The sequence below is a fragment of the Mchenga conophoros genome, linkage group LG15 (genome assembly GCF_057382185.1).
Source record: "Mchenga conophoros isolate Kocher_MC1m ecotype Shallow Benthic linkage group LG15, M_conophoros_male_GT1.1, whole genome shotgun sequence".
Taxonomy (NCBI): domain Eukaryota; kingdom Metazoa; phylum Chordata; class Actinopteri; order Cichliformes; family Cichlidae; genus Mchenga; species Mchenga conophoros.
The window spans coordinates 5,006,380-5,016,943 of NC_140540.1; the positions used below are offsets into that span (position 1 = coordinate 5,006,380).

General features: G+C 41.2%; 1 protein-coding gene across 3 annotated transcripts; it reads left to right on the forward strand.

Moving 5' to 3' along the window:
* Nucleotides 1-1,803: 1,803 nt before the first annotated feature.
* LOC146557550 (galectin-9) lies at nucleotides 1,804-10,104 on the forward strand. 3 transcript variants are annotated; one of them, XM_085246564.1, is made up of 7 exons: nucleotides 1,804-1,874; nucleotides 2,864-2,910; nucleotides 3,115-3,651; nucleotides 3,731-3,819; nucleotides 3,934-4,105; nucleotides 4,408-4,496; nucleotides 9,444-9,582. In XM_085246564.1, the coding sequence occupies exons 2-7, from the start codon at nucleotides 2,869-2,871 to the stop codon at nucleotides 9,445-9,447; spliced, it is 933 nt and encodes a 310-aa protein (XP_085102690.1). In that variant the 5' UTR covers nucleotides 1,804-1,874; nucleotides 2,864-2,868; the 3' UTR covers nucleotides 9,448-9,582. The 3 variants fall into 3 exon arrangements, with proteins under 3 accessions (XP_085102690.1, XP_085102691.1, XP_085102689.1); XM_085246565.1 differs by having other exon boundaries at nucleotides 4,383-4,496; nucleotides 9,444-9,465; XM_085246563.1 differs by lacking the exon at nucleotides 4,408-4,496 and having other exon boundaries at nucleotides 9,444-10,104.
* The last annotated feature ends 460 nt before the right edge of the window (nucleotides 10,105-10,564 follow it).

The following is a 10,564-nucleotide window of genomic DNA, read 5'->3' on the forward strand; positions in this document are numbered from 1 at the left end:
GTAAGTATCATCGATTATTAAGTTATAAGGCTTTTGGTGGATGTTGGGCAAATTGACATGCAAACACTACCAAAAACATAACCTCCTTGGTGGAGGTATAAATGACGCCTTCAAATGTATTCCTTTAATTTACTTTATTACAAGTATGCACATGTTCCCTTTTAATGAACCATTAGTTTGCAAACAGATGATCAACAGCGACGTCTTTGTACCATTAAGTCTTTTTTTCTAAGTTGAGTTTGCATTCATGCACATGCAAATATTAATTAGACTGATTGGATTTGCAAAAGCACAATTTAAAATACTTTCAAATTCCATGACTGTCTCACTTTGTAACCCTCACAGCAGAAGGAGCACCGCATGGAAAAATCAGAGCAATTGTTGAGCATTTTTATACATAGTAAGCCATCCAGTTGGCCAGATTGAATCTTAGGTGGGTCAGTTTATGTTTGACACCCCTGGTGTTGGTGTTTAATGAGTAAGTATAAGAACTATGATTATAACTTTTACCCTTGGAGTCCACACACAGGTTGAATATGCAATAACCTGCACACAGGAAACACTTAAATACTGCTGCAAGCCCTGAGAAATGCAGTAGACAAATAATGCACTGTGTGAAAGACATGGACTGTAGCTGTAGTTCGTTGCAGTGGTGAGTGCACTCATTTGCATGAGGGTCAACCTTTCCCTGCATAAAGGAAACACTTTGTGATAATACTTAATGTTACCGACTGCCCGTGTTTCAACAATAACTTTTACTTGCTAATATTTCACAAGTACCTCGGCTGCTTACCTGAAACAAAAACGTAACCTTTTGACAGTCAAAGTTAAAGAAAGTTAAACATTTTCACTGCGTATCGCTAGATAGAGTTTGAAATCGCACACCCAACCACAGAATCTCAGAGGTTTAAGTGTCTGCATTCTAAGAGTTTCTGCAATTTCTGACATTTTTCAGCTCAGATGATTGGTAATCTAATAAGGTTGCGGGGACAGCTATAGCGATTGTGTGAAGCCACATGTTCAAGTGTTATTTGTCATGCTGCTGATGATTAAGTGGAGATTTATTTAGCTGGGTGTGAACCTGAAATCTCTTAATATTTATAAATGCTGAAAGATGTCAAACAGTTGGTTTGTCCACTGTAAATGTAAAAAAAATGTGAGACTGGAAGAAGGGATCACTCAGTCAAAGCCGAACTGAAACCAGCAAACTATGCGAGGGCCAAACCAAAGCAGCACTTTGTGACTTTAGTCGTAAATGCCCGAATCAACTAGACGTACAAAAAAACAGCACTAAGTTTTGACTCATTTCTCTTTGCCCTGTAATTGTGTTCTGTGTTGCCTACAGTGGTATGGCATGAGTGTGTTACACAGTCCCATGACTGCAAAAAACAGGCCATTGTGCTGCCATTGGACCTAGTTTGAGTAAATAAAGTGGACACAACATTTGTCATAGGCTGTACATTTCACTGTTTTGTAATGCCTGAAACTTTAAGACACGATTCAGTTTTGTCTGATTCCCCTTTGCTTTATGTTAAATTGCAGTTTTAACATCATCTTAAGATCACCACACCTTTCCTTTTAACAGCTTGCGACTTTTTAACCCTTAAGTTTAGTTGACACTTAGTTTAATGAAATGGCATTGATTAAAACTCGTAAAATGGTAATTGAGCTGCAATATATTTTTTCCGCACATAGTTTTGACACGCAGGGAGGGGCTTTATTCTGAAAGTGGAGTGATAGAACGAGGAGGGGCCAAACGAAGAGAGGATTTAAGGCTATAAAAGACTGTTTTTGTGTGCTCCAAGTCAACGTTTTGCCTTAAACCACAGCACATCCTGCTCCTGTGTGCACCTGAGGACTAGAGCAAAGTTGAGGTAACTTCCATTCTTATTTTTTTTATCTGCTGCAGTGTCTTTTTATGTAATGGATCAGAAACAGCACACTCTAACAGGTAAAAGGTGAAGTGAAAAATTCTTTCCTGGTCTGGGTCCTGGGAGAGCTTTGCAAATGCTGCTCAAAATCTTCTTCTCTAAGACAAATAGGCCATAAAATGTGCTCTAAATTTAAGAACACAACAAATTTTAATAATAAAGATATCATTTAACTGTAACTGATCAGACTGATTAATGTTGATTGGTTATGATAAAGGTGGCAGGAGTGGACAGGAAGTCCAAATCAAGGACATTTTTAACTTCCTGTCTGAAATTTTACATTTTATGACAACTTGTGCACTATTATCCATATCTGACTTATTGACTGTAGATTAAATGAAATGTTGTTATTATTTCATAGCAACAGGAAACATTAAGAAGCAAACAGAAAGTATAGTTAGTTTCAATCTGCATTGAAAAAAGCTGTAAGGTTAACAACGGAGAGTTATTGTTACTGTGCATTCCTTCTTAAGTGCATATAAGTCACCGTGTTGACCCAAATCAATGTGCCACTATGTTTCTCCATGACTCAAGATGTTTACTGTGGTCATCAGCCAATTACTATGTCTCGTGGTAATGGGTAAGCCTTAATTATCTGCGTATAGGAAGTTGGACAATCTTCCTGTTCTACCGTGTGCTGACATCTTGAAAAGCTGTAGAGTCCTCTGGTGGTCACCTTGTGAACTCTGCTGTCAAAGCACAGTGTGACTACAGAGCATGTTCCCAGCTTGTAAAATAATAATGATAATATTTAAAAAAGCTTTCTTTTCATGTCTCTCTCATTTGATATCAGTGTTTGCAACTGCACACTAAGATTTAGCTTCTTTCTATCTCTATAAAGTCCTGTTAGGTTGTTTTTTTGGGGTTTTTTTTTTAAATTGTGGTTTAAAAGGCTAAAATCAATAAAAGCTCCATTAATTTTTTTCTGACAGGCAGCATGGATGTAAGTACTTCATCAAATTCTCAGATCTCTACTCTGGTAAGAATGAGTGCATTGCATTCTCCTCTGTTATCCAACCTTAATGTAAATGTATAACTTTTTGCTTATGTTTGCAACTTCAAGTTGGTGTCCTCCATCGTGTCCACCTTCTCCCTCCCACGTATTTCCATCTTGGCTCCTGACCCTTCTCTTTCTCCATCCTCCTCCTCTCCTCCTCCTCCTCCGCCTCCTCCTCTGTCTCAGCATTCTGATCCTCTGTGTGGCAGCTGCCCGTCCTCTGGTTCTGCCCCACAGGCTAACAGCCTTTGGCCCAGCCTGTCACCTTCTGGAGCTGGATTCCCCACTTGGCCAGGACAGGCCACTCAACCCGCACCGTGCTGGACAGGCCAGCCAAACACACCCTGCTGGCCTGGGATGCAACCAGCTCCAGTCTCTGTCCCCACTTCAATTCCACTCCAATCTCCCACTCAAGTCATAACACCACCTCCTGCGCCAACCACAACTGTAGTTCCAGCTCCAACTGCAGTGCAGCCCTGTCAGCCTTGCTGGCCAGGCATCCAGTACCAGCCTCCTCAGCCACCAGCTCCAATTCAAGTTCAAGTCCCAAATCCAACTCCAACTCCAGTTCCAGTGCCTGCACCTGCTCCCAGCATCCATCCAAATGTACCAGGCTGGCCTGCAAATCCCGGCTGGCCCTATAACCCGGGACAATCAGGATGGCCTAGGCAGAATCCATCCATCATGCCTCCCCACTGGCTCCCACCCACATCTGGACCTCTAGTGAGTCAAATGCAAGGAACCGGGTGTGTTAGTTTGCTGCCAGGCTGTTTTACTGTGCTCCTCTCTCTTTGCTGTTTAGAGCGTGCCATACAACTTGAACCTGGCCCGAGGGGTGTATGACAAAATGATGATGACGATCTTGGGCTATGTGAAACCTAACGCTAAAATGTAAGCCTGCGTCTGTGTGCCCTCAGTGTCTTTGAAAAACGAGGTGGATTTCATGTTGCATTAGGTTCTTGAGAGCATGTTTTCTTTAGTCTGAATCAGTCTGGTCTCCCGCAGGTTCACAGTGAACTTCCTGAGAGGCAACGACATCGCCTTTCACATCAACCCCCGCTTCAACGAGGCGGGCAAGCAGGTGCTTGTCCGCAACCACAAACTGGGTGAACGCTGGGGTGCCGAAGAGAGAGACCTGAAGGGTCCCTTCCCTTTTGCGCTTGGGAGCCCTTTTGAGGTGAGTGGCAGTGACCGAAATTAGATCAGGGCAGTGGGCTGAAGCACCCATGAGAGGCTATATTGTGTTGTATTAATCGTTGGATCGCTTCAGAGCACAAAACAAACTGAAGATCACTTTTTAAATCATTAATCTCAATTTTCAGAAGTTTAAAACAATTCTTACATTATTAATACTTTTAAAAACTAATAACTAATTAGATGAAACTAAACTAAAACTACTAACGTGCAATAAAATGAGTTTTACTGCTGATCCTTGTGCGTTTAACTGACTCTAGGTCACTTTCTCATGGGAAACGTTAGGCCTCGAAAAAATGGAAAGGGTTGGAAAGTCGTTTGTGCAGGCGGGTCCTAGATAAGGGAGCTGCTATGCTGCAGGGAGGCTCCTGGAGGTCAGTGGGGGTCTCATGTTGCTCAGTAACATCAATAACACTTATGTTTAACAGGCATCGTAAAGAGGAGACTAATCTGTGGAGCTGATTCTGTCTTTGTGTCCAACGGTCCTGGGTTTGTGTTCACTCACATCAATAACACAATGTGTTAACAGGCACTCGTTACTGCTACTTCTTCTAATAACTGATTTGGTGACATTATAATGTGTACTATACAGTACATACAGCAGAAGTGAGCTTTGATCTGTGCAGCATCACTTACATGTCAAATTGTAATACTTTGTGTTGAAAAGACCAATTTTACTTTACTTCTGTTAAACAGTAAGTCTCATTTTTTGTTCTTGTAAAATTAAAAACAGTTATCACGGGTATCACAGCCATGAGGCAGATGCAGATAAAAGGAGCCAGGAGGTCAAAAGCTGGGAAATCTGTGGCACTCACGGGTCATTCTATAACCATGTTTTTGCAATTAGGCTAATTAATAATTGTGTGCTCAATTAATTTTCAGTGATCGCAGATTTTTTTTTTTTAACTTGAAACCAGTGATCGCATGAGAATTCACTTTTGCTGCTCCTCCTCCTGGGCCTGCACTTTCAATGAGTTTTCTCTAAAGTATTTGTTTTACAATGAGCATAAGTGGAAATAACACTGCACTTTTCAACTTGACATTAATTTAATTAATGAGAGGTGACATATTCTAACTGAACAATTCATTAGTTACACCTTGCTAGTATCTTGTTGGACCCCTTTTGGCTAGGGTTAGGGTCTTTGTGGCAACTAATACAAGAAGGTGCTGGAAACATTCCTCAGAGATGCTGGTCCATGTTGACACAACAGCATCAAACTGCTGCTGAAGATTTGTTGGCTGAACATCTATGATGCAACTATGAACACAACATCACAAACATGCTCTATTGGACTCAGATTTGGTGTAGAGGCTATTTGAGTACAGTGAACTTGCTGACAGGTTCAGGAAAGCATATTTGTGACATGATCTGAGTTTTGTGACATGATGGGTTATCCAGCTGAAACCAGCCATTAGAAGATGAGTAGAAGATAACAGTAACAAAACTCAGGTAGACTGTGGTGTTTAAATGATGCTCCGGTGGTGTAAATAAAATATCCCCATCACCATTACACTACCCTCAGCCTGAACAGTTGATGCAAGGCAGGATGGATCCATGTTTTCATGTTGTTTACACCAGATTCTGGTACGATGCTCACATCTGAATGCCACAGCAGTAATTGAGACTCATCAGCCCAACCCTTTATTGTGTAATATTGATGACCTTGTGCAAATTGTAGCCTCATTATCCTGGTCTTAGCTGACCGGAGTGTTATCCAGTGTGGTCTTCTGCTGCTGTAGCCCATCTGCATCGAGCTTCAATGTGTTGTGCAGTCAGAGAAGCTCTTCTTCGTATTTTAGTTGTAATAAGTGCTTATTGCCTTCCTATCAGCTCGAAGCAGTCTGGCCATTCTCCTCTGACGTCTGGCATCAGCAAGACATTTTCACCGAGAAAAATGGAGCTCAAGCTTGTGTGGGGAAAATCCTAATAGATCAGCAGTTTGTAAATACTCAGACTAGCTTTTCTGGCACCAACAACCATATGCATTCAAAGTCACTTAAACCGCCTTTCTTTCTCACTCTGATGCTTGGATTAACTTAAGCAGGTCGTCTTGACTATGTCTACACGCCTAAATGCTAGGGGTGCAACGATACACAAAATTCACGGTTCGGTTCGGTTCGATACTTTGGTGTCACGGTTCGATATTTTTTCGATACAAAAAAAAAATGTTCATGTCTTTTTAATTTGTCATTTATTAAAATTATAAATATATATTTTAACTCAAAAGTACAGTTTTTAAATGTAATGTTGTTGAAACAAAAGTAATTAAAAAAATAAATATATCTCAGGGCTCTCAAAATTTCAAAATCCCTGGTAGCCCTTCGGGCAGGGACTCTTCAGTTTTTGGTAGCCCAAAATAAATGTAAGCAGCCCGAATAAAAAAGAGAGCAATTTTTTGATTGATGTTTTGTTTCCTGTTTTGTTTCCTTTACAATATTATACATTAAAGTATAATATTGTAAAGGAAACAAAACATTAATCAAAAAATTGTTGAAAAACAAATTAGAACATTGTATAAAAATTACAATCATCAACTCAAATACTTGATTCTAATTGAACAGAAATTTCTATGAACTTGTAAGAACTGTGTAGGACATGAATCAGTCTGTGTCAGATCCTGAATTTGAAATTTCCGCTGAAGTCACGGGTAAGAGACAAGTGGAACCAAGATCGAGGCCATTTGCTTTTTGAACCTTGCAAAGACTGCTAAATTTTGCCAGTGGTAGTTCACTCTTTGCAACATAGTACGCTGTTCTAAACAGATTTTTCAGGTTTATTTTTAGTATGTTATTTGCAATTGGTGTTTGTTCTGGGAAAGATATTGCAGACTGAGCAATAATGCATTTCTTGCATTTCTCATGGATTCTAATGGGGGCCTTTCTTAAAATGACTGGTCCCAGTAACAAAGACGCTTGTCGACTCAGAAATCGAGAGAAAACCAACAACACACCCGGCAGAACATTATGTTATTTACACGGGTGCACATAAGTGGTCGCATGTGCGCATTCGCTGTCAAAATAAAAGACGCGCACCAGATAAGAAGTTGCAACGCGCGTTTGCGTCCATATAAAAAGCACTGTTTTTGTCCGCTAGAGTGGGATTTTCACGGCACATTCCGCACCACATCTCTGTGCGTTCGCCAGCTCACCTCCTGCAACCACTTTTCCGAGAATACGCGCTTCTTTTGTGGTTCGGACTCCTTCTGACATTTCTTTGGAGGTAGAGGAACACCAAAGTAATTGCTTAAAGGAGCTTCTTCGACATCTTTAAGAGTTTTAAACAAATTTCTGTCCTCCTCCAGAAAATCGTATGTATGCAAACACGCGTTGCAACTTCATATCTTGTGCGCGTTTTTTTGTTTTTTGTTTTGACAGCGAATGCGCACCTGCGGACCACTTATGTGCAGCCCCGGTTATATAGCTCGTCATATTGCAGCCACAGAAATTATTTTGTCCATGAAACCATAAAGCTGCACTTTCTTTTTGCCTTATAGTCTGATTTGTCATTACTTTTCCGTTTTGTGGTGAGCTTTTCTTTGGCTGGCATCTTTGGAAAAGAGAGTTTATTACAGAGAAATGGCTCTTTCCAAAATAAAAGCTATACTATACACTTCTTCTGGGCTATATTCTCAGCAGCATATTGTAGCGGGTCAGGGCTGTTCGGGGTTCTGTTTGTACAGTTATGTTTTGTTTATGTTGCCATAGTGACGGGTGACGCCCTCTCGCTGCGACGGTGTGTCCTTCCGGGGTCAGAGGGCGCCCTGTGTGTTGTTGTTGTTGCTGTGCGGTTGCCGCGCTGAGCAGTTAGCTAGCGGCAGTGTTCTTCTGCAGATGTCAATAAACGGCTGTGCTCCCTGGCTAGCTCACGGGAAGCAAGACCAAACGACACCTCCGTCTCCTCGTTGTCTGAGCTCGCCACATTGGTGTCAGAAGTGGGATGATGGTGGCACCCCATGTTCTGACCCGAGTGACTTTTCCCCCGCCGGTCGTGACCGGCCGGTGCGCCAAAAGAAGGCACCTGGACATTTGCAGGACTTTGTGTGGGGTAGTTGGGGACGACTGACCCCTTAGGTGGGGGCTATGTAGCGGGTCAGGGCTGTTCGGGGTTCTGTTTGTACAGTTATGTTTTGTTTATGTTGCCATAGTGACGGGTGACGCCTTCTCGCTGCGCCGGTGTGTCCTTCCGGGGTCAGAGGGCGCTCTGTGTGTTGTTGTTGCTGTGCGGTTGCCGCGCTGAGCAGTTAGCTAGCGGCAGTGTTCTTCTGCAGATGTCAATAAACGGCTGTGCTCCCTGGCTAGCTCATGGGAAGCAAGACCAAACGACACCTCCGTCTCCACAATATTAAACATATCAGGTCCCCATAAGGAGAATCATGTGCTAACGGCTGTCTAAATGACTCGGGTAAAGTTTGTAGCATGCATGCTTGTTGTTTTTGTCTGCTTCCACTTGTCTTTGCACTAGGATGATGTAGGAGTAAATGTGCAGTCATATTCGTTGTGTTCCCACTAGTGCTGTCAGCGTTAATCTCGTTGAAATGACGTTAACGCCACAACACGGCAAATCTCCGTTAACGAGCTACCCCTGCATGGGGCTAGACGGCCAACACGTTAACGAGCGCTAACACACTAGTTCCCACCCATGTAATTGAGCATTGCGTGGCACATCCAACATACTGTTTTACTTTAGTCCATGACGCGCTTACCTTCAGGGTCATATGTCACATGAAAACCAAAATAATTCCAAACGCCAGATCTGAATGAGGGTGGGGGAGGTTCAATTTGCCATGTTGCAAGGAGAGCTTAACTTCTGTCTCGCTAGCTTGCCCTGCGCTCTTCCTTCTGACGATGCTGTCTGTGTTGAACGCTCAGTGGATCTGCGCTCGACAGTGCATCCTAGGCGGAGTAGTCGAACGCAGATACACTGAGCGCTCAACACAGACAGCATCGTCAGAAGGAAAGTTGATAAAATAAATTACAAATTTTGTATTGTTCGATACATATGCGTACCGAACCGAAAGCACTGTATCAAACGGTTCAATACCCCTAATATATATATGTGTGTATATATATATATATATATATGTGTATATATGTGTATATATATATATATGTGTATATATGTGTATATATATATATATGTGTATATATGTGTTTATGTGTGTATATATATATATAATATATATAATATAAATATAATATATATATATATATATATATATTTTTTTTATTTAGTAATACCTGGTGAAGAACTTTCTTACCTGTACACATAAGATGTCATAGTCTCAATGTAAGGATGTCACTGGTGGTGTGTTCTCTTGCAGATGAAGATCCTGTGCACGCCTGAGACGTTCAGGGTGGCAGTGAACAACATCCCCCTGTTTGAGTTCCGTCACCGCATCAGAGAGCTCAACCAGATCGACAGAATCAACATCTTGCATGATGTCGTCCTCACATACGTCAATGTGGAGACACTTCCTTAAGAAATTCAGCTTTAGCCACACAGATGAACGCATATATACGACTGTGTGTTTATGCAGCAGAGATACATATACGTAGATTAATGGTGTGACACATACTCTTACGGTATTTACAGGCTACATCTTGGGGGTAACGTTTCAGTTAATGTTTAGCATTATGCTCTAAAATGGGATAAATAAGCATGTTAGTTGGTCCTGTGATGTGTAAGGTAATGAGCTGAGCTCATTGTTTAACAATAAGGAATACGTCCTGTGCCACAGCACTAATCACTTCATGCACAGAGGCATTTGATTTTCTGTATAGATGCTACTGCTACTATTTTTATTGTAGACAATAACATAATCTATAATATGAAAGTCCTACTAACTAATAGATAACTGAGAACTATGTATGCACCGATGTTGGAAAAAAACGGCAACACTGGTTCATGATTATTACCTCTCGATTAGTATTAACTGTAGAAATCCTTTAATAATAAATGTACAAGGGTCCTAGTGTAATCAAGTCCATGTTTTTATTGTGTTTTGTTTTAACAGATCAACACTATGAAACTGTATAACAGTAAAATAAGAGAAATTCTCTTTCAGAGAAATAAAAAATCAGCACAAACGTATAAAAGGAACTAACTGGATGATCGACTGTGTGATACATGTCGACAAGCAATCGTTTCACCAAAGTTACAGTGAGTTTTACAAGGAAAACACCATCAGCTACCTCTGTCAACGACTGACAAAGGTAGCCTGAAAAGCTCTTTCCTACAGTAAAAACTCAGTGAAACCATTTCTGTCCTCACTCCTTTAAGCCCAAACGTTAGCATTTTTACCTCAAGAGCAGCATATTGTTAAATTATAGATATTGTACCAGACCCTTAAGCTAACATCACATTTGGGTCAAGGCTTCAACTTCCACAAAACAGAACAGCTACACAGACGACGAGGCGGAATTTTGAGCCTGGATATTTATA